This window comes from Glycine soja, chromosome 3, assembly GCF_004193775.1.
Source record: "Glycine soja cultivar W05 chromosome 3, ASM419377v2, whole genome shotgun sequence".
Lineage (NCBI taxonomy): Eukaryota > Viridiplantae > Streptophyta > Magnoliopsida > Fabales > Fabaceae > Glycine > Glycine soja.
This window is the reverse complement of record NC_041004.1, coordinates 28,856,245-28,881,140: the sequence shown is the minus strand read 5'-3', so window position 1 is coordinate 28,881,140 and position 24,896 is coordinate 28,856,245. Positions and strand designations below refer to the sequence as shown.

At 35.2% G+C, this 24,896-nt stretch overlaps 3 protein-coding genes, 1 long non-coding RNA gene and 1 pseudogene across 5 annotated transcripts; 2 read left to right on the top strand and 3 right to left on the bottom strand.

Moving 5' to 3' along the window:
* The first annotated feature begins 1,077 nt into the window (after positions 1-1,077).
* Positions 1,078-4,188, top strand: LOC114406384 (protein FAR1-RELATED SEQUENCE 5-like). 2 transcript variants are annotated; one of them, XM_028369076.1, is made up of 3 exons: positions 1,078-1,229; positions 1,915-2,318; positions 3,653-4,188. In XM_028369076.1, the coding sequence occupies exons 2-3, from the start codon at positions 1,989-1,991 to the stop codon at positions 3,848-3,850; spliced, it is 528 nt and encodes a 175-aa protein (XP_028224877.1). In that variant the 5' UTR covers positions 1,078-1,229; positions 1,915-1,988; the 3' UTR covers positions 3,851-4,188. The 2 variants fall into 2 exon arrangements, with proteins under 2 accessions (XP_028224877.1, XP_028224876.1); XM_028369075.1 differs by having other exon boundaries at positions 1,894-2,318.
* A 4,355-nt stretch (positions 4,189-8,543) lies between these two features.
* On the top strand, positions 8,544-9,305 carry LOC114405097 (uncharacterized mitochondrial protein AtMg00810-like). The gene is made up of 2 exons (XM_028367771.1): positions 8,544-8,997; positions 9,109-9,305. Exons 1-2 carry the CDS (start codon positions 8,544-8,546, stop codon positions 9,303-9,305), a joined length of 651 nt encoding a protein of 216 aa, XP_028223572.1.
* Positions 9,306-9,688: 383 nt separating this feature from the next.
* Positions 9,689-10,348, bottom strand: LOC114405096 (7-deoxyloganetin glucosyltransferase-like). The gene is made up of 2 exons (XM_028367770.1): positions 10,067-10,348; positions 9,689-9,931 (listed from the first exon to the last, which is right to left on the bottom strand). Exons 1-2 carry the CDS (start codon positions 10,346-10,348, stop codon positions 9,689-9,691), a joined length of 525 nt encoding a protein of 174 aa, XP_028223571.1.
* Positions 10,349-10,987: 639 nt separating this feature from the next.
* Positions 10,988-24,544, bottom strand: LOC114406381 (annotated as a pseudogene).
* Positions 12,385-14,342, bottom strand: LOC114406383. Its single transcript, XR_003665414.1, has 2 exons — positions 14,118-14,342; positions 12,385-12,595 (listed from the first exon to the last, which is right to left on the bottom strand). It is a non-coding gene; the product is annotated as an uncharacterized LOC114406383 (long non-coding RNA).
* Positions 24,545-24,896: the final 352 nt, after the last annotated feature.

Below are 24,896 nucleotides of genomic sequence, written 5' to 3'. Positions count from 1 at the left end.
ATTCTAAGTCTTACAGAAAATTGGCCCAGTTGCTTATCAGCTTAAGCTTCCCCCAGAGTCACGAATACACCCTGTCTTTCGTTGTTCACTCCTTAAGCCCTTCCACCCTTCCAACACTTTGACCACGCATGTCGCTGACTTACCCTCTCAGTCAGAAGATAATGAACCCGTAGTTACTCCCCTTGTCATTCTTAACACAAAGTGGGTTACTTCAGACACTGGGCCAAAGTTAATGGTCCTGGCTCAGTGGCAGGGCCTGCTACCTGAAGATACTTAGTGGGAATCATGGGCCCAGCTGAAAGAAGCTTATCACCTTGAGGACAAAGGTGCTTTCAGAAGAGCAAAGGGATGTTATGAATAAGCAATACACAACACAGGCAAGGGAAAAATGCTACCAAACAGAGAAGAGACAAACACTTACCCGAGAATCAAAAAGGCAGAGCACTAGGCCACAATACCTGAGGTACTTCATAACCAATTCTGACAAAGAACGTTCAGCTGGCACATTAGTATTGGTCAGGAGGAATATCCTGTTTGCTAGAAAGAAAGCATCTTTCTGTTAGGATATTTCCAAATTTTGTTATTGCTAGCACCATTGTAGGACCTGCAGAAGGAATTAGCCTTAGCATTTGGTGCCTATAAATGAACAATAAATGTAATAGAAATGTAAGCATAAATAAAATCTCCTTCTCTTATCTTGTTTTCTGGAGGATTTCCTGGGCCTCGAATTGCAGGATATTGCACCGATCATAACAAGATCTAGTTGAGTTGGTTTAGCAAATATATAAGTGTCATAAATCTTGATAATGTGTTTAATGTCTACTCATACAAAAAATATTAGCTATATATTAATTTTAATATAATTTTTTATCTTATCTCTAAATTAAATTTCAATAAATTTTTTTAAAAGAATTTGACAATAGTTAAAAATAATCTTATATGGTAATTTATTGTAAATTTTCATTATAATATAATTCATATATAGATACAAATATTTATTTATCAAACATAGACTTTTTTTTGTACTGCATCAGACACAGACTTAAATACTAATTACTCACAACGAAATTTAGAAGGAAAACAAAATGAGAGAAGTCATAAATGACCAAAAACATAAAAATCATGACGACTTCCTTCGTTGAACACACATTTCCATTGTTCAACTCTCACACGTTCTATTCCACCCAATTAACCCTACTTTCACATTCCCCTTTGTTAACTCGTACCAAGTATGTTTACTCATTCTCGGTTCACTTCACTTCTCTGTCTTTAAAATTTCACATTTTTCACTTATGTGTGTAATTCCAGGATTATTCATGTATGTGGGGAATTTCTTTTTGCCCCTTTTGTTTTTGTGTTTGCTAGAGCTCAAGTAGGGTTGGATTTTCCAAGGAATTTTGGTTATTTCAAATGGGTCGTGTGTGATTTTGTAATTTGAGTTCAGAAAATGGCAATTTGTTACTGTTTGTTGAGATTTCGAAATATTGGGATTCAATATGGGTCTTATGTAATTTTTTTTTATCTCTTGTTGAAGGGTAGGTTCAATTTGGCTGGTTGCATATTGAAAATTGTTAGAAATGCACTTGTCTTCAGTCATGTGAAAAGAGAGACTGGGAGAGCAGAAGTTGTTAAGAAAAATCTTACAATGAATGATATCTCTAAAAATTTGATATTTAACTGGGCCACATGGCACTGTGTAATCCATGTAGCTGATCTCATTTTGTAGGATAAGACTTTTGTTGTTGAAATTTGAAGATAGTATTTTTCTTCAGTGATTTTTTATTTTATTTTATTTTATTGAAGATGTATATATGCAAGATTTAAGTATGAGTAGATAAGCTCAGGATTGAATAGTTTCGTTGGATGATGATTTTCTTACTGTTGTCTGATTAGTGGATTTGGAAGCTGTGGCAGAGGCTGTTGAAAATTCTGCTGAAATAATATCAGCAGCATGTGAAGGCAGTTCCATTGAGGAGCCAAATGTTGGGATGGAGTTTCAGTCTGAAGAAGCTGCCAAGAACTTCTATGAAGAATATGCGAGACGGGAAGGGTTCGTTGTGCGCCTTGATCGCTGCCATCGTTCTGAGGTTGACAAGCAAATCATTTCACGCCGTTTTTCGTGCAATAAGCAAGGTTTTCATGTGAGGGTACGAAATAAAACCAAGCCTGTTCATAAACCACGGGCTAGCATAAGAGAAGGCTGTGAAGCTATGATGTATGTTAAAGTTAATACATGCGGGAAGTGGGTGGTTACTAAATTTGTGAAGGAACACAGTCATCTGCTAAATGCTTCTGCTTTGCCTTATAATTCACTGATAGTGAGTCTTATCTTCTTCAGTCCCAGACATTGAATAGTTAATTCTCTGCGTTGATAATGTTAAAACTTTTAAAATTGAATACAGTTGTGTTTCGAATTTTACTTTAATCTATTGCATATTGGGACCTGAAATGTTATTTAAAGTAGTTATTCCTGTTTGCACCCCTTTAACTTTTGAAGTGATAGTCTTTAAGAATATTTATTGAAGATTGTTGCTATCAGACTTCATTACAGATTGCCAAATCTGCATAAATATTGGTAAATTACAGATTTGTTACTCTTTCTAGGAAGGTAAAATCATTTGTTACTTATAGTTCTCTTAGGTAGCACGTAGTCGCGAGTGACTATTATAATTTATAGGTGCAGTGTGGAAATGTAATTAATTTTAGATTCCTATATTTTAAAGATTGTTTTGTTGTTTGTATCCTCAAACTTGTCTAGATTGAACACCACTGACGTATGCTCTTTCTTATTTCATTTTATTTTGTTAGCATCCAGAATGCTGACAAGATTAATTTAGTAAAATGCTAAAAAATCTCATTGTAGCTGTTCTTTTTGGTTTTTAAGAATTAAAACTTATTTTATTCTAATTCAATGCTTCTGAACAGCTATGACCTGGACTTGTCCTAATTTACCGTTAGTCATACTTATGTCACATCTATCTCTGTCAAGTGTCAAAAAAGTCTCTAACAGCCTGTTAACATCTATCAGGAATGAATGAATTGCTTTTAGGGAGGCTCACAATTTCGGTTTTTAATTAATGGTTACACAGAGTGTAGCTGGAATGCTACAGTCTTCTAGTCTGTATTGAACCTGCCAGTTTTCTTTTGGCACCATTTGTATACTGTTATAAATTATTCTTTCCATTCCCACCTTGCTACATTTTGGTCCTTTCTTCCCACTTTTTATGTTATGTCCAAAAAATGATATGAAGCTATACTTTTAGTACATGTTATTATAGGATTTCTCCACCAGTCTATTGAGGCAAATTAGGAAATTGACGATTATGGGGGACTTTTCCTTATTATAAAGATCAGGTCTGAGTCATAAGTGAAATATAGTTACTCAAAATGGTCATTTGCTTTGAGTGGAAGCTTTTACAGAAGAGTTGACATGTTCTTAGCATGTTCACCTGCACTTTCCTTACATATTTCAAACACATAGGACACCCTTCCAATTATGTATATTCAGTGGCTAGGTTTTTTGAAGGGTTTTACTTGTACTTCACCAGAAACATTTGTATCAACATCTACACAGCCAGTATTTCTTTTTCTGCATTTTGAATTAATGCATTTGTGGAATCTTAACAAAAAATTTGTTTCAATTTACTTCCAGGAGTCAAAGGATAGGATAATTCAACAACTCGCAAAGGAACTTGAGCACCAAGATCGATTATGTCAGCATTATCGCAGGCAGCTATTCTCCCTTCTGGAAACTGTTGACGAACAAACAAAATGTTTATCAACAAAAGTTGAACTTGTTGTTAACACCGTAAAAAAACTTGAGAATGAAGTACAAAAGCCTTTGATTTGAACATTGACTAACTTTCAGCCAGGTTTTGTTAGAAAGCAAATTCTTTTGCTTCAACTTTTGATATTAACATGGGTCTAATGTAAAGGTTTGTTAACCATTAATAATAATGTCTGGTCTTGGGGATGTTACATTTAGTGCATCTAGGCAAATATTTACTTTGCTGATTTTTCAGTTAGGTAAAGATTGAGAGGGGTTTGATAATTTTCTTTTCATACAAATAGATCCTGAAAATTGTCAATGTATAATTAAGTACTGCAGACAGGATTTTCTTTCAAATCTTTTTTCTTGTACATGAATCTTGGAAACTAAACTTAATAAAATGTAGTTGAGAGATCTCATTTTTTTTTTAACTTGGATTAACTCAATGTTAAAGATGGTAAGATGTTGAATATTTAACTGTTGATTCTCTTTTTCTTAAAATGTTTGTTAAACCTACAAATCTTACATTTCCCAACTTAAATAATAGTAGACATATTTCACATTTATGTGAGACCAAATGAATAAGGTTTGGCCAATGACAATTTATTATGTCACATAAATTTTAATCAATAGTAGAAGTTTTTTTTAAACTTCTCATGCACAAAATAAACTTGTGCCTAAGCATTTTTTTTATTTCATAAATCTTAGCTACAAATGAAAAAACATTATAGTTAAACCCTAAGCATTATAGTAATGATACAAGCAAAAGGTCATACAATGTAACACAGTCCATAGCAAGCCTGACAGTGACCTCCACATGATTTACAATCTAGAGATGTCATCATAAGCTGCTTCATTGTTGCTGAATGTCTTTGTATTTTTACCTACTTTTGGTAGCTTAGTTGGTAAGCTTGTTCAGAAGGGCAGCAGTGAATTGTCATTGTCACTGCCCTTCTCTCTCTCTCTTGTATTCTCTATATATATGTAATCTTTTGAATTTAAATAAAATTAAGAGGGAAAGGAGGTGTTTTTCACTCCTTCAGTTTTAAGTTGGTACCAGAGCAGGTTCGTCCGTCGTCCGCCGTCGCGCCGGCCGCCGGTCGCCAGCCGCCGCCATCTCCGGCCAAATTTTTCCGGCGAGACCAGGGTTAGGATTGCCTCGAAAAGCGCGACCTACCCCTGGAAGTCGCGCCTCCAAAGGAGCCGCCACGCGCCTCCTTTCTCACGCGCGTTTTCCGGATCGTGAATCCCACGCGCTGCCGTACAGTCGCCGGAACGTCGCCGCGCCGCCACCAGTCTTCTCGTCAGTGTCTTCTGAGTCTGTTCCAGCCCTTGGTTTCGAGTTTTGTCACCTGGAACATATCACTTCAATCTTCTCACCTTTTTATCCCTTTAGGGTTTCATCTTGTGGGTCAAAATGGCTGTCTCTGGACCTGTTTTCTCCTTCTCCGGGACTCCGACCATCACTACAACTAAGTTGAACTGGAAGAATTATCCCCCGTTGTCTGCTTCCGTGGAACTTTGGTTTCTCGGTCAAGGACATCATGACCACTTGGAGAAAGCTTCCGATTCCGTTCCAAATGACAAGAGACCTGAATGGGAGAAGCTTGACTACCAACTCTGCGCTGTATTATGGCAGTCAGTTGAACCGGATATTTTGGAAATTCTTAGGTCCTTTAAAACGTGTCGTTCTTTTTGGAAGAAGGCCTAAGAAATTTTTGCCAATGATATCCAAAGCCTGTTTGACGCAACCATGAAGGTCACAGCCCTCAAGCAAATTGGTCATGACATTATCGCTCATGTGGGTAAGACTTGGGCTGCCGTGGAAGAGCTGAGAAAGTTTCTTGTAGCTGATTCATTGGAAGAAGTGAACAGGAAACTTGATAAGTTCTACATGGTGCTTATTCTGAGGAGCTTACATTCAGATTTTGATCATGTTCGTGATCAAGTACTTGCTAGGGACCAAGTTCCATCTATGGATTCTCTTATCACTAGACTTCTCCGCGTGCCTCATTCATTGAAGGATGAGAATCTTGCTGATGGTGTGGAGACGTCAGCCATGGTCGCGTCTCGAGGAAAAGGAGGCAGTCGCAACAACAGAGGAGGTCGCAGTGGAAGGGGTGGACGTCCTCATTGCACTTATTGTAAGAGGATGGGTCACACCCAAGAGAATTGTTATTCGTTGCATGGGTTTCCCGACAAGGTCGCACAGGTCTCTAGATCAAAGAAGACAGAGTCTAGATTTTCTAATGAGGAGTATCAGGAGTATTTGAAGCTTAAATCCGAGAAACCCAGCAACCAAGCTCAATCCTCATCTGTACCATGTTTTTCGACAGCCTGTATCTCTCAATCCATTGAAGGTTCTAGTCCTTGGATACTCGACTCAGGTGCCTCTGATCATATTTCTGGTAATAAGTCATCCTTTTCATCCTTCTCTTTTCCAAAAATTCCTCATCTTGTTACTGTGGCCAATGGTTCCAAGGTTGCGTCTCAAGGAAGTGGTCAAGTTTCTTTATCTCCTTCTCTGAAATTGAATTCTGTGTTATTCATTCCTCAGTGTCCCTATAATCTAATTTCATTAAGTCAGTTAACTCGTTCATTAAATTGTTCAGTAACCTTTACTGCTAATTCGTTTGTTATTCAGGAACATGGGACGGGGCGACTGATTGGAGAAGGACTTGAATCACGAGGGCTTTACTACTTGGAATCTAGTCTACCTGGGGCTTGTTTTGCAATCTCAAAGCCCAAACTTTTGCATGATCGTCTAGGCCACCCAAGCTTACCAAAATTGAAGATGATGGTTCCTAGTCTCAAGAATCTTCGAGTCTTAGATTGTGAGTCTTGTCAACTAGGAAAACATGACAGGTCGTCATTTCCTCAAATTGTACAAAGATGTAACTCGGCTTTCTCTACCATTCATTCTGATATTTGGGGACCAAGTCGTGTTACATCTTTTGGTTTTCGATATTTTGTAACCTTCATTGATGAATTCTCCAGATGTACTTGGGTTTATTTAATGAAAGACAGATTTGAACTTTTGCCTATATTCGTGTCATTCTACAATGAGATTGAGAATCAATTTGGAAAAACAATTAAAATTTTCAGGAGTGACAATGCTAAAGAATATTTCTCTCATGACCTTTCTTCCTTTTTGTCTTCCAAAGGTATTCTGCATCAGTCCACATGTCCTTACACACCACAACAAAATGGCATAGCAGAAAGGAAGAATCATCATCTTCTTGAAACTGCACGTTCCCTAATGCTAAATTCAAATGTTCCTACCCATCATTGGGGCGATGCAGTGCTTACTACCTATTTCCTAATCAATAGGACGCCCTCTTCTTCTCTTGAAAACCAAATCCCTTACTCAATTGTCTTTCCTCATGATCCATTATTTCATGTCTCTCCTAAAGTGTTTGGTTGTACCTGTTTTGTCCATGATTTGTCTCCTGGTTTAGACAAACTCTCTGCTAGGTCAGTCAAATGTGTCTTCTTGGGTTATTCTTGTCTTCAAAAAGGTTACAAATGTTATTCTCCAACCATGAGACGATACTACATGTCAGCAGATGTAACCTTCTTTGAAGACACACCCTTCTTTTCACCCTCCATAGACCATTCATCGTCTCTCCAGGAAGTTCTTCCTATTCCTTATCCTTGTCCTCTAGATGATTCAGACCAAAATGTCAGTGTTGTTCCATCTTCCTCACCCACTTCACCTGAAGTTGTATCTTCGCCCCTGATTGCAGATCAACCCAGGACAACGCTGATTGGATTTCCAGTTCCTGAAGCTTCTCCTCGTGATTCTCGTTCATCTTCAACCAGTCCTCCACTCATGGACCCTTCCACTTCTTCTCCTTCTGACTCACATTGGCCCATTGCCATTAGGAAAGGTACTCGCTCTACTCGTAATCCTCATCCTATTTATAATTTCTTAAGTTACCATCGTTTGTCTCCTTCATACAGTTCCTTTGTTTTCTCATTGTCCTCCCTTACTATTCCTTCCACTGTCCGTGAGGCACTTGATCATCCTGGCTGGCGACAGGCTATGATTGATGAGATGCAGGCTCTTGAAAATAACGGTACTTGGGAGCTTGTTCCTCTTCCTCCTGGTAAGACCATTGTGGGTTGTAGATGGGTCTACACTGTTAAAGTTGGACCTAATGGTAAGGTTGATCGACTTAAGGCTCGCTTGGTGGCTAAGGGCTACACACAGGTATATGGCATTGACTACACTGATACTTTCTCTCCTGTAGCCAAACTCACCATTGTTTGTCTGTTTCTTGCTATGGTTGTTATTCGTCATTGACCCCTTTATCAACTTGATATTAAAAATGCCTTCCTCCACGGTGATCTTGAGGAGGATATTTACATGGAGCAACCTCCTGGGTTTGTTGCTCAGGGGGAGTATGGTCTTGTGTGTAAGCTTCACCGATCTCTCTATGGGTTGAAGCAATCTCCTCGCGCTTGGTTTGGTAAATTTAGTCATGTTGTTCAAATGTTCAGACTGAAACGAAGTGAAGCTGATCATTCTGTATTTTATTGTCACACATCTCCTGGAAAATGTGTTTATCTAATGGTCTATGTTGATGATATAGTGATTACAGGGAATGATACTACTAAGATCACCCAGCTGAAATAGCACTTATTCAGTCATTTCCAGACCAAAGATCTGGGTTCTTTGAAGTATTTCCTTGGCATTGAAGTGGCTCAATCAGGAGATGGTGTTGTGATCTCTCAGAGGAAGTATGCTCTTGATATTTTAGAAGAAACAGGTATGCAGAATTGTAGACCTGTTGAGAGTCCCATTGATCTGAATCTGAAGCTCATGGCAGATCAAAGTGAAGTTTATCCTGACCCCGAGAGATATAGGAGGCTTGTGGGAAAACTCATTTACCTTACCATTACCAGACCTGATATCTCCTTTGCTATGGAAGTGGTTAGCAAATTTATGCAGAATCCTCATTTGGACCATTGGAATGCTGTCATGCATATCCTGAGATATGTTAAAAAGGCTCCTGGTCAAGGGTTGTTGTATGAAGACAGGGGTAATACACAACTATCGGGATATTGTGATGCTAATTGGGCTGGATGTCCCATGGATAGAAGGTCTACATCAGGCTATTGTGTCTTCATTGGAGGAAATCTTATTTCTTGGAAAAGCAAGAAACAGACAGTTGTCGCTCGGTCCAGTGCTGAAGCTGAATATCGATTTATGGCTATGGTTACTTGTGAGCTCATGTGGATTAAACAAGTTTTGTAGGAATTGAAGTTTTGTGAAGAGTTGCAAATGAAGTTGTATTGTGATAATCAAACTGCTCTTCATATTGCCTCAAATCCAGTTTTTCATGAAAGAACTAAGCACATAGAGATTGATTGTCATTTTATTCGAGAAAAGATTCTGTCCAAGGAGATTGTCACTGAGTTTATTGGTTCTAATGATCAGCCAGCTGATATTTTGACTAAGTCCTTAAGAGGACCCAGAATTCAGACTATATGTTCCAAGCTTGGTGCATATGATTTATATGCTCCAGCTTGAGGGGGAGTGTTGAATGTCTTTGTATTTTTACCTACTTTTGGTAGCTTAGTTGGTAAGCTTGTTCAGAAGGGCAGCAGTGAATTGTCATTGTCACTGCCCTTCTCTCTCTCTCTTGTATTCTCTATATATATGTAATCTTTTGAATTTAAATAAAGTTAAGAGGGAAAAGAGGTGTTTTTCACTCCTTCAGTTTTAAGTATTGTATCAGCAGACAATATTCGTGTCTTTATTGTAAAAAATTTCTTAGCTGCCAACCATTCATGAATACAATACTTTAGATAGCTTATATATGTTTTAAATATAACTACCACTTCTAACCGATGCATCATTTTTGCTTCACTAAGTAACAAATTCAAGAGAAGATCAATTAATAACACTTCAATTTATTTTATCTTAAGCAACACTTCATTAATCACTCTGTCCAAGTTGATGTATGAACGACCACCCGGTCTGGTGTCCTCCTCTGCCTTGTTCTTCAACTCCATGGCCTTGAGCCTCATCCCCTTTCCTTTCCTTACCATCATCATCAATTCATTGACCAGTTTCTCCACCTCTTCTCTCTTTACATTGGTATCAATTTCAATCCCAATGCCCCATTCACTCCAAATATATCTACAGCTTGTCGGCTGATCAGCAAAAAATGGCCAACACAACATTGGCACACCTGCACAAACGCCTTCGCTTGTGAAGTTCCATCCACAATGAGTCAAGAATTCACATAAAGAATGGACTTTGGTTCCTTGGATTCAAGCCATCCAAACCACTCTGTATCTTCCTTCCAAAGATTGGAACCTAAAGATGCCAAGCGGCTCTGTGGACTTTGATTTTAAAAATGAAAGGAAAGGGCCAATGCGGTAAACAAAAGGCAACATAGTGGAGAGAGCACTGAATACACCACTCTCAAGTTCATCAGAAGTATTTAAAACAATAGCAGAGGCTCTATGGATATTATCTGCCACTTCAAAGGAAAATTCTACCATAAAACTGTTTGGATTTGTTGTCCTTATAGAGTCAGGCAGGTCCTTCAGCCTAAAGTTTTCCATACCTGGAATCAAGTCCAATTTTGTGTTCAAATACCCATTTGTCAAATAACTCTCAATTGAGGTCATAATTACAAAAGCCAATAGCTCCAAGTTCCATATATCAATACACATGCACAAGCAATTTCTGTATTAACTAGTATCCATTAGTTACAACTAGTAAAAAATTTAAGATATAACATTAAAATAACTTTTGTGACAACTTGGTTATCTTCATTTATTATTTCAATGCATATAAGCTTTTGATTGGTACTCTTACCTAATGGAGACTATGATACATCGTAGAGTTACATGATTTTGTTAAATGTGGAAACTAAAATAATAACATTTTCATAAGATCTAAAACCATAAATCATGATATTTTCAAGGATCGAATGCATATTTAACTTAAAATTATCAAGAATAAAAACATAACAAAAATGGGTGATAAAACTACATATGAAAAAAACAAATGCTTTTATTCAAGAGAAAAAACTGTGTATTACATTTGATACTGTTCTCAGGACAATGAAGAACAAAGAGCATCACCATACAATTGATGAATGTGACTGCCAAGGTGATGTAAAGACAGCCAAATTTTCAGCAAAAAAAACAGAACTAAAACTGATAACTTATCAGTGAACACAAAAAAACAAATGCTTTTTATTCATGAGATACAACAAGCACTTGTTTTCCAACATTGTGGTCGCTAAAATGGCCAACCAAGGCTGAAAATTCCCAAGACCCTCAGCAATGTCTTCCACATACACAACCTTCCCCTCTCTGATATTAGGCAGGAGAAACTCCAAAAATTTGGGATATAGATGAACAAAATCCATGGAGTTAAAGCCTTCCAAACGAATCCGCTTATAGAAGATATGTGCCAAATTTGTTACACCTTAATGTTTTGTAAAATTATATTGTGAGATCATTCCACAGGCGGGTATGCGGCTGTGGACTCTCATATTCAGGAGTACGACGTCTTGTGTCTTCCCTCTAACATTCTAAAAGTAAACATCAATGCCTTCTGGAAAGTGACTGATTTGTATATTGATATACACTAGTCACTACTGTACTATGTTTTATTACTAGGCATAGTAATTTAAATTTTTTATGGCCATAAAAAAATTGTGATCTAAATTTCTCTACTACGAAAGTGTCAAGTATAGACCTTTTCAAAGCTGCATCGAGGTCAGGCTGTTCCTTGTAGTTAAAAACCTCCATCAAATCCAAATTTATATGTCAATAGATCCACCTGATAGTAAAAGAAATATATATTCAAGTGAAACTGAGGACTAAATATTTTTTCTCTAATAAAGCTGAATCTATTTCAGGATTTGGTCATCATAATCCTTTACCATATTTTGTTTCTATCATTAATTTAGGAGAAAAACAAGTACTAATGTTAATCTATGTCACAGTTCATTTTTGTAAAATCATTCCATTTTTTTATGAGTTAGGGAGTTGGGCTCCACAGTGTGAATACAAACAAGGGTATAGATAGTATAGGGCTTAACTGAAATTATGCATAGAAACACAGTGTAATACATTCTTATGAAATAAGTTACCATATGCTCCATTGAGTATAAGAAATTTTATGTATTTTAATTCCGCCAATGATAACTGAAAATGAAAATATATATATATATATATATATATATATATATATATATATATATATATATATATATATATATATATATATATCAAAGCAATTGTCTCAGTTTTTATTGAAAAGTGGTTTATAAAAGAGAATATTGCTCAAGCTCAAAAATTGGCAGAAATATTCATATAAGCTAAATAGACTAATAAAAAAAGTAGTACTTCTTGACCTTGTAAAAAAGAATAGTATTTCAAACAACAAAACAAATAAGGAATAGGTGATGCTGACTTATGTACGACTGCTAGTATATAACTTCAATTACAACAATACCTTCTCTTTAGATCTAGCACTTCCAACTACATATGTGACACCCTCTACCCCTCACATATATATTAATAAAGGAATAAAAATTCAAATATTAATTAAAAGTATTTTTAAAACATTTTTAAATACAAGCTTTTCAAATGGGTAAAAAGGCTCACATTCACTTTCTTCTACATCATATTCAAACTCGTCCAACTAAATAATAAAGTCGTCTCGACTCAAAGAAAGTCATATAAGTCTCATACAATTAATATAGAACCTATATCCTAATGTCACATCCTATCAGAGCATGGTGTTCCCGTGTCCTCTAGCATGAGGTTCTTCATAGTCATCCACCTATTCATCTGCTCCCCCGAACACAAAGTTCAAGATCATCACAGGATCCAAACACAAACAGCAAACCGGGAGTGAGTTATCACATTGCTAACTACTAGGGAGAAACAACACAACATATAGTAGCCAAATACAATTTACTTAGCATATCTCACATTATTTCATCACTTTGTCATTCATCAATCACACTTTTCATCCATCAATCGCACCTTTCAATCATCAATCATTATACACAGGAATCACACACTCCGATCAAGACATAATAACACATCAATTTCATAATAAACAATTAGCAAGCGTATGCGACAGTTATGCTAAGACTCAAGCCTATATGCAATGTGGTACCATATCAGTGAAAAACCACCCTGGGGCGCTTAGGAGTACATAACAAGACACACCACACAATGGGTTTGTCAGGTCACTCTCACTAAGTAAGATCATAGGGAGACCAGTCAGGGTCACGATGTTTTGCGAGAATGCTCCAACCATATGGGATCAGCATAGACTTAAAGGAACACTCAAACCCGGTGACCCCCAAGGCCTACACTCCAAAGAGTCCGTCAGGGCCTCTCCCTCCTGATTCAGGTCCAACCCCTAAAATTATTTTAGCACACAAACTCTATCTATGAACTGTACAAAACACACGACTCCTCAATTGTTCTCAAAATAATTTTAACTCGTCGCCCTTTAAGGGTCTTATCATTAACTCGTCGCCCAAAAAGGGACTTAGCATCAACTCGTCGCCCTAAAAGGGACTTAATATCAACTCGTCGCCCTAAAAGGGACTTAGCATTAACTCGTCGCCCTTGAAGGGACTTATGATCGTGTGATTGTACAATTCATAGTTCACAACTCAATGCACATATATATCTCAATCATATACATACTCAATTTATCACATACATTTAATCCCAATCACAATGGTATAATATCAATTTAACATGTTATCACACCTCATGAATCATGTACACTTTACCTATGAACTATGCAATACACACATCTACTCAATTGTTTTCAAAATCATTTTAACTCGTCGGGTTCCCACAGTGGATCCCATCACAATACTTGTCGCCCTTAAAGGGTCTTACAATTGTGTGATTGCACAGTTCATAGTTTACAACTCAATACACACATCTCATCTCAATACACATGTATTTCATCATCCGTCACATGTTCAATTTATCACATACTCACAGTTTGAATCATCATTTCATAACCTCAACATAACAATTTATACAAAAAATTTCATCACAACATGGGGTGTAAAATCCCTAAAATAGTTTCTCACAATTATATCAAAATCAATTAATCAAATTCATGGGTCAAACACAAAGACATCAAGAGCACTCAAGTTTATCAATCAATTCTCATCAGAACATCAATTGGTACATAGAACACAATAATATTATATTTATAATCATAAAGAGAAAATTATAATTCAATAAACATCCCAAAATAAACCCGAATTTAGTTCTCTAAGGATCCCTACACGTGTTCATTCTAATCCCCAATTGCGATAAACTCATCCCTTACCTCTAAGCGGACTCACGTGTCTTCTGACAGCGATAACAGCATCTCGAGTGGTTCCCTAAGATTCTTCCAGTTTCTCCTCCGACTGCTCCGATAGAGTTCCCAAACGTCACAGAAACGTAAAAGGGATTCAAGCCTCCATTTGGACTATCTTCATGCGATTCCTTTTTCTCTCTCCAAGAACATCATCTCGCAAATCCCAACGGTCAAAGCGTGCGCAATTAAATTTCGAACAACATATCCACATTTCACAATAATCCAACGGTTAACGAAACCGGGATCGTAGTTTTACCGAGACAGCTCTGGGTTTCTGCGGGAAAGAAAAATGCTACAATGCGAAGGGTGTTTCTCTCATTTCAGACATGATATCGAAATTCCCAACGGTGAGAGTGCTCGGAATTGTGTTGCAAACGTGGTTATCAAATTTCACAACGATCCAACGGTGAATGAGTCCGAGATCGTCGTTTTTCTGAGACAGGTTTGGTGGACGGCGAAAAAAAAGAAAGGGTTTTGAGAGGAAAAGGGAAAAAACGAAAATGAGGGAAAGAAGAGACAACGTCAGTGTGAAAGCTGACCTAACACTATTTATAGCTAGGTTTACTCTATTTATTTATTTATTTATTATTTTATAAAGATAAACTCTATTTTATTCTCTATCAAACAAATAAATAAAATATCATTTTTATTTTCTCTCAAATCATTATTTTAATTAATAATTATATCTCCTTATTTATTTATTTATAGAATCTCATCATTTTTCTAAAACTCTATTTATTTATAAATAAAAATTATTTTTTTAAATTAGCTTACGAAAAATGGGATGTTACAACATAACTATTCGGTTTAGCAATTTGCCCTACAAGTTGACCAACCGTGCCAGAGGCAACTGAAACAAAAACATTCGCCTCCTTATTATCAAATAAAACTTATTAAAATCAATTTTATTTAAATCATGTAAATAAATTCTCATGGGTAAAAGGGTCGCATTCGTTTCAATGTTATCAAATAAAACTTATTAAAAATATTTTTGGTTCAAAACAAGACCGTCTAAGTTTACAAAAGAATTCAAGTTAAACAGCGAAATAAAATAAACTAAAATAACATGTTCAGAACATCATGTAATTGAAACGAAAACACATGTCCCAATGTCCCATCTTATTAGAGCATTGTTCCCAACGTCCTTTAGCACGAGATTCTTTAAAGTCATTCACCTAGTCATCTGCTCCCACAAATACAAAGTTTGAGATCATCATATGATTCAAATACAAACAACGCATAGGGAGTGAGTTATCATATATCTAACTAAAATATGAATAAACAAAGACATAAGCAAAATAAATTATAGAAATATTTATTACCTAACTCAACTTAATACAATTCACGTCACTTCACCACTTTATCATTTAAAATTTATTTTTTCATCACCAATCACATTACACATGAATCACACACTCGACTCAAGACGTAACAACACTCACCAATTTCATAATAAACAATTTATAGGCGTTATACAACAATTATACTAAGACTCGGCCTATATGCAATATGATACCATGTTAGTGAAAAACAACACTAGAGCGCTTATGAGTATATAACAAGACATGTCATACAATGGGTATGTCAGGTTATTCTCACTAAGTAAAATCATAAGATGACCAATCAGGGTCATTCTGTTTTGTAAGAATGCTCCAACCCTATGGGATCAACATAGGCTTAAAGGAACACTTGAACCGAGTGTATTTACCCCCAAGGCTTAGACTCCAAAGAATCCATTAGGGTCTCACCTTCTTGATTCAGGTCTAACCCCTAAAACAACTTTTGCACGCGGACATTGCTCATGAATTATACAATACCCAAGACTTCACACTTGTTTTCAAACACGTTTAACACATTGCATTATAATTTAATACATCAAGTTTTTAACTAGGAACCCAACACTTTCTTTTTAACACCTGGCACATAAATACTTTTCTTAAGATAAACACTAGTCAAGTTATTGTATAATTCACAATTTACAACTCAAGTAATATCACATCAAGTATTAACCAAACACTTGCTCACAACCATATCATATGTCCACAATTTAACATCTCACAAATTAACATATGTTCAACTTGCCACTTATACTCAATGTCAATCACAATTTCATGATCTCAATATAACAATTTATTATGCATCATGAATCATATACATCGACTCAAATAATTTTCAAAATCATATCATAACAACACTATACATTTACCTCTAAGTGGGTTCACGTGTGGAGTCCGATAGCGATAGTGTCATCTCTAGCAGTTTCCTGAGATTCCTTACATTTTTCTTGTGATTGCTTTGCTAGGATTTCCAAGGGTTAGAGAAAATGAGAAGGAATTGAAACTTTCATTACACTATATCTGTGCGAAAGACATTTCTCTCTCCACATAGATTATTTTAATTAATAAAATTATTTTCCTTATTTATTTAATTACAAAAATCTTATTATTTTTTTAAAACTCTATTTTATTTTAAATAAAAAATTTTAAAATTTATTTTACAAAAAATAAGGTGTTACATCTCCCGGCTTTTTCAGTTTTTTAGTTTTTAAAAAACTTGTTTCAAAAATAGTTTTCGAAACATATGAAATTTTATATTAGAAATTGAGTGTTAACCACAATAAAATTGTCTTTGAAAATGTAGCATCCTATTTTTCGTAGACTAATTTAAAAAACATTGTATTTATAAATAAATAGATTTTTAGAAAAATGATGAAGATTTTATAATTAAATAAATAAGAAAAAATAAATTTATCAATTAAAATAATAACGTGAGAGAAATTAAGAAAAAAGTTTTTTATTTATTCATTTGATAGGAAATAAAATAGAGTTCCTTTTATAAAATAATAAAAATAAATAAATAAATAGAGTAAATAATAAGTTGTAAGTACCCTAGGTATAAATAGAGACGTGTTAGGTCAGTTTTCACACTGATGATGCATCTTCTTCCTCTCAATTTCATTTTCCCTTCTCTTCCTCCCAAAATCCTCTCTTTTTCCCGCATACCACCAAACATGTATCAGAAAAATGACGATTTCAGACTCATTCACCATTGAATCATCGTGAAATTTGAGCACTAGGTTTGGAACTCATTTTCTAACATTCTCATCATTGGAAATTTTGAAAACATGTTGGATTTGAGAGAAATACCCTTTGCATTGTAGATTTTTCTTTTCCCGCAGAAACCCAAAATTGTTTCGGTAAAACTACGATCCCAGACTCGTTAATCGTTGGATTGTCATGAAGTTTTAATATGTGGTTCATGATTCAATTCTGCACACCTTCACCGTTGGGATTTATGAAATAAAATCCATGGAGAGAGTAAATAGAATCACACGAAGACAGTGCAAAATGAAGGCTTCAGTCGCTTCTCCTTCTCTCTAACGTTTGGGAATCCTATCAGAGCAGTTAGAGGAAAAACTTGAGGAATCTCATGAAACAACTAGAGATGCCTTTATTTCTGTCACAATACACACGTGAGCCTGTAACATCCCAATTTTTGTAATCTAGATAAATAAATGGAGTTTTAGAAAAATGATGAGATTTTATAAATAAATAAATAAGGAGATATAATTATTAATTAAAATAATGATTTGAGAGAAAATAAAAAGGGTATTTTATTTATTTGTTTGATAGAAAATAAAATAGAGTTTGTTTTTATAAAATAAATAAATAAATAAATATAGAGCAAATAATAGGCTGAATACCCTAGGTATAAATAGTTATGTTAAGTCAGGTGCCTCTATTTGTCCTCATTTTCGTTTTTCCCTTTCTCCTCTCAAAACCTTTTCTTTTCCCCGTAGCACACCAAACCTGTCTCAGAAAAACGACGATCCCGAACTCGTTCACCGTTGGATCGTTGTGAAATTTGAGTACAATGTTCGCAACCCAATTTCAAACATTCTCGTCGTTGGGAATTTTAAATCATATCTGAGCTTAGAGGAAAACCCTTCACATTGTAGCATTTTAATTTCCCGCAAAAACCCAAAACTGTCTCGGTAAAACTACGATTCCGGTTTCGTTAACCGTTGGATTTTCATGAAATTTGGATATGTTGTTCGAAATTCAATTGCGCACACTTCCACCGTTGTGATTTTTGAGATAATATTCGTGGATGGAGAAAAAGGAATCGCATGAAGACAGTACAAGTGGAGGTTTCAATCTCTTCTCCGTCTCTTTGACGTTTGAGAATTCTATCGGAGCAGTCGGAGGAATAACTGAAGGAATCTCAGGGAACCGCTAGAGATGTTACTATCGCTGGCTGAAGACACGTGAGTCCGCTCAGAGGTAAGGGATGAGTTTATCGCAATTGGGGGTTAGAATGAACATGTGTAGGGATTCTTAGAGAACTAAATTTGGTTTTATTTTGGGATGTTTATTGAATTATAATTTTTCTTTATGATTATGAATGCAATATTATTGTGTTCTATGTACCAATTGATGTCCTGATGAGAATTGATTGATAAACTTGAGTGCTCTTGATGTCTTTGTGTTTAACCCATGATTTTGATTAATTGATTTTGATACAGTTGTGAGAAACTATTTTAGAGGCTTTACATCCCATATTGTGATAAAATCTTTTGTATAAATTGTTGTGTTGAGGTTATGAAATGATGATTCAAATTGTGAGTATGTGATAAATTGAACATGTGACGGATGATGAAATACATGTGTATTGAGATGTGATGTGTGTATTGAGTTGTGAACTATGAACTGTGCAATCACACAATTGTAAGACCCTTTAAGGGCGACGAGTATTGTGATGGGATCCACTGTGGGAACCCGACGAGTTAAAATGATTTTGAAAACAATTGAGTAAATGTGTGTATTGCATAGTTCATAGATAAAGTGTATATGATTCATGAGGTGTGATAACATGTTAAATTGAGATTATACCATTGTGATTGGGATTAAGTGTATGTGATAAATTGAGTGTGTATATGATTGAGATATATATGTGCATTGAAGTGTTGTGTGCATTGAGTTGTGAACTATGAATTGTACAATCACACGATCATAAGTCCCTTCAAGGGCGACGAGTTAATGCTAAGTCCCTTTTAGGGCGACGAGTTGATGCTAAGTCCCTTTTAGGGCGACGAGTTGATGTTAAGTCCCTTTAAGGGCAACGAGTTAATGATAAGACCCTTAAAGGGCGACGGGTTAAAATTATTTTTGAGAACAATTGAGGAGTCGTGTGTTTTGTACAGTTCATAGATAGAGTCTGTGTGCTAAAATGTTTTCTGGGTTGGACCTTAATCAGGAGGGAGAGGCCCTGACGGACTCTTCGGAGTGTAGGCCTTGGGGGTCACACAGTTTGAGTGCTCCTTTAAGCCTATGTTGATCCCATATGGTTGGAGCATTCTTGCAAAACACTGTGACCCTGACTGGTCTCCCTATGATATTATCTAGTGAGAGTGACTTGACTTATTATTGTGTGGTTTGTCTTGTCATGTACTCCTAGGCGCCCGACGAGGTTTTTCACTGACATGGTACCACATTGCATATAGGCTTGAGTCTTAGCATAACTGTCGCATACGCTTGCTAATTGTTTATTATGAAATTGATGTGTTATTATGTCTTGATCGGAGTGTGTGATTCCTGGGTATTGTGATTGATGATTGAAAGGTGTGATTGATGGATGGAAAAGTGATGAAATAATGTGAGATATGCTAAGTAAATTGTATTTGGCTACTATATGTTGTGTTGTTTCTCTCTAATAGTTAGAAATGTGATAACTCACTCCTAGTTTGCTGTTTGTGTTTGGATCCTGTGATGATCTTGAACTTTGTGTTCGGGGGAGCAGATGAATAGGTGGATGACTATGAAGAACCTCATGCTAGAGGACACGGGAACACCACGCTCTGATAGGATGTGACATTAGGATATAGGTTCTATATTAATTGTATGAAACTTAGATGACCTTCTTTGTGTCGAGATGACTTTATTATTTATTTGGACAAGTTTGAATATGATGTAGAAGAAAGTGAATGTGACCCTTTTACCCATTTGAAAAGCTTGTATTTAAAAATGTTTTAAAAATACTTTTAATTAATATTTGAATTTTTATTCCTTTATTAATATATATGTGAGGGGTAGAGGGTGTCACAAAGCCCACTTAGAGATAAGGGATGAGTTTATTGTAATTGGGGTTAGAATGAACATGTGTAAGGATCCTTAGAGGATTAAATTGGGTTCATTTTGGGATGTTTATTGAATTTTTCCTTTATGATTATAAATACAATATTGATGTCCTGATGTGAATTGATTGATAAAATTGAGTTTTCTTGGTGTTTTCGTTTTTCATACCTATGATTTTGATATAATTATGCAAAATTATTTGAGGGGTTTTACTTCTCATGTTGTGATAAACCTTTTGTATAAATTGTTATATTGAGATTATGAAATTGTGATTTAAATCATGAGTATGTGATAAATTGAACCTGTGATGAAAGGTGAAATACATGTGTATTAAGATGTGTATATTGAGTTGTGAGCTATGAATTATGCAATCACACAATTGTAAGACCCTTTAAGGGCGAGAGTATTGTGATGGGATCTAGTGTGGAAACCCGACGAGTTTAATCACAAGCGCAACGAGTTAAAATGATTTTGAAAACAATTGAGTAGTTGTGTGTATTGCATAGTTCATAGGTAAAGTGTATATGATTCATGAGTTGTGATAACATGCTACTTTGAGATTATACCATTGTGATTGAGACCAAATATATGTGATAAATTGAGTATATATTGACTTGTAATATATATGTGTGCATTGAAATGTTGCGTGCATTGAGTTATAAGCTATGAATTGTACAATCACACGACTATAAGACCCTTTAAGGACGGTGAGTTAATGATAAGATCCATTAAGGGTGACAAGTTAATGCTAATACCCTTTAAGGGTGACGAGTTAATGCGCGACAAGTATTGTGATGGGAATCACTGTGGGGACCCGACGAGTTTAATCACAAGTGCAACGAGATAAAACTATTTTGAGAACAATTGAGGAGTCATGTGTTTTGTACAGTTCATAGATAGAGTTTGTGTGCTAAAATGTTTTCTAGGTTGGACCTGAATCAGGAGGGAGAGGTCCTGACGGACGCTTCAGAGTGTAGGCAGTGTGGGTAAATACACCCGGTTTGAGTGCTCCTTTAAGCCTGTGCCGATTTCACATGGTTGGAGCATTCTCACAACATAGTATGACCCTAACTGGTCTCCCTATGATTTTACCTAGTGAGAATGACCTGACTTACTAATGTGTGGTTTGTCTTATCATGTACTCCTAGGCGCCTGACAAGATTTTTCACTGACATGGTACCACATTGCATATAGGATTGAATCTTAGTATATATATGACCCTTGATTACGTGAATGATGTGAAAATAAATGAGGCGTATTGTGTTGATGTGTGGTGTTACGTGACAGGTGGTGAAATAACATGAACTATGTTTAAGTAAGTTATATTTCACTTATATGATATGTATATCTATGTTGTCTCGTTTCTCTCTATTAGTTAGGAATGTGATGACTCACTCCCTGTGTGTTATTTGTGTTTGGATCCTGTAATGATCTGGAACTTTGTATTTGTGAGAGCAGATGGCTATGGAGAACCTCGTGCCAGAGGATGCGGGAATACGATGCTATGATAGGATGTGACATTGGGTATAAGTTTTTATATTAATTGCATAAAGTCTTGGACGACCTTATTTTGAGCCGAGACGATTTTATTATTTATTTGGATAAATTTTATTATAATGTTAGCAAAGTGAATGTGAGTTGTTTACCCTTTTGAAAGGCTTTTATTTAGATGTGTTTTAAAAACTTTTAATAAATTCTGATTTCTTATTCCTTTTATTATTAGTACATATATGTGTGGGATAGAGGGTGTCACAAAAAATAATTTTAAAAATCAAAATCTGAGCACAGAACAAACAGACCCTTAATGTTTGTTTTCTTGAGAACCATTGCTGCTCAAAAGCCTAGTCTAGTGCATCAATGGTCAATTCAGGTCAATAACTTTAAATGAACAAAAGAAGCAAATGAAAAACAAAAACAGGAACAAACCGCCAGCAAAGCCAAACCAAGTCCTACACAATATGATTCTTCTATGATGTTTAACCACTAATCATAATGATACAATGATAACAGGGAGCTGATTTTCACATAAAAACTTCTTATGTTGAGAAAAGCTATAAAATTAACATACAGATTCTTGCTTGCTGCTTGCCGAGATCATATGAAGAAGCAGAATGCATATTCACAAAATATACCAAAAAAAAAGAAAAATATTAAAACCGAGGAGATTACCACCCATACAAGGCTAAGAAGATATTTAAAACCAGTGAACTACTTTACTTTCAGTTCCAAATGAGAATAGAGGTCATTTTTATTTCTCCTCCAAAATGAAGTTGGTTAGCCAAATACTCCAACGAATCAAAAGATCAATTCAAGCCTTATATATAACCCTTAATAAACAAAGCAAGAAAATGGAAAACAGGTACAGTAACAAATGACCAGACCACCAGTAAGTTATATCACCAGTAAGTTTCTTCCATGATGATGGTTAACCTATTATCCTAATGACACTAAACAAAGAGTAGTCATTCATCACACAAAACTTCCTTAAATTGCAACATGCGGTTGATTGATATCAGTATCAAGTACATCCTTCATTCATAGACTACATGGTTTTAAATAGCGGTCCGCAATCGCAATAGCAGCCGCAATAAATCACATGAAATACCGCAACAGAGCCTTAACACTGTTCTATTCTACTTCTTTTGTCAAAATTAAATTAAATTTATATTCCAACCTTCTATTTTGAATTTCGAAGAGACAATGGTCGAATGTGTTTGGCTATATGGGATGTTAGCAGATACCAAATCTTAAAATGAATGAAAAACTGTGTTATGTTATAAATAAAAGATATGCCAATAATTAGAATAATTGTAAAATTCATTTTGCATTTAGTGAAAACATATAATAATTTCACGCTGCAACAGCCGCGATCTGCATCACAGCAGCCACATTGCCCGTAACCGCAACCTCTACCATTATTTAAAACCATGATAGACAATATAAATTGAAATCATTGAGTACATAGCAAGCATCCCCGTGTAGTAGGTAAGTGGAACATCAGTGTGCTCAATTTTGAAGAGTATTTGAGCTGAGGGTAACAAGCTATACTCTTCCTATTTGGTAAAGCCCCACACTAAATCACCTTCCTTATAATTTGGGTGCCCAGATTCCAGGACTTTAGACACACCATATCATGATATTGGCTGCAAAAACTCAATAATTATCACTGGCTGCATATATATTTGCTTCAATTTCACTTTTGATGTTGCACTTTGATTAACTTCAATCTCAATTTAAAAAGTAAAACTAAATTAATAAAAGTCAAAAATGTAATTTTCATCCCTCAATTTTTCATATCCGCAATTTTAACCCTCCTATTTTTTAATTAAAACATGATGACCTCACTTTAAAAAAAATTGTTATTTTAGTCTTCATGACTAATTTTAGTCTTTGTACACCATCAACATTTGAAATTGACCACCAAAATAATAAATTTTTAAAAACTGAATGATGAAATATTTTAACTAAAAAATAGGAAGACTAAAATCATAAATTTTTTAAAAATGAGAGATAAAATATTTCAATTAAAAAATAGAAAAACTAAAATCACAATTAAAAAAAATAAGAGAATGAAATTACAATTTAATCAAATAGTAAAAATAGTGCATGTAAGAACAATGTAAAGGATTTTTAAACTGTGATATCATCCAATTACAATTGTCATATGATAAGTTTATTGAGTTTTATATTAATTACCTTAACTAACATGAATTCTGGTTTTTGATGCTGTGAATGTAATTAAATCCAACTAATAATCACACAAACTACAAATATTAAGGAATTTTAAGCACAAAATGAAAAACCTCTGATATGCATCAATCCCTTCGAATTCTCAAAGTATTCTGTACTCATATTCATTAAAAACTTTCAATTATACAAAATAGTCTCCGATATTATCAACATGCAACCAGCTAACCAAGTTCATCTTTCAAATATTAATTCACACAAACAAAAGTTATATATTTACAAAAGCAACATTTTTTTAAAGAATCAAATTACATATTTTGCAACCAAAAAAAAAAACTGACTTACAGAACCAGGAGTGTGGGCAAGACTATTGGGAGGGCCTTCGGGCTTGTTCATGAGATTCCTCATAAATGGATCACAGGACCAGTACAAATTTTTTAGCAAGACTTCATTGGAACCTTCTGGGAGCTTCAATGTTATGGTATTTTCGACAATGTTCATGTCGGATTCTTTGGGAAAACCTGTGACATAGTCCTTTAGAAGTACTTGCTTGTTTCTCACTTGTGCCATTTTAGTTACTCAATTCTCAATTCAGTTCAGTTTATAGACAATAAGATCAGGGAAATCATGAATGGAAGATATATAATGATCCCAAAGTGAAAATTACTTCAGCAATAATGATATTGCTGACGAGTTCTCTTTTCTTCCAATACTGTCCTTGCTAACTGGTTTTTACGCGATTAAATGTACAAAACGTGAGTCCAAAGAGAAGTTGGCGTCTTAGTTTAGTTCGATTTTTTTTATCCAAAACTCATTCAAACCAAATTTAAAATGCATATACAGTTTGTTTTGATTTGATTTTAATTTAAAATAAAATTCATACTAAATCAAACCAATATTTTATAGTTTGATTTAGATCAATTTT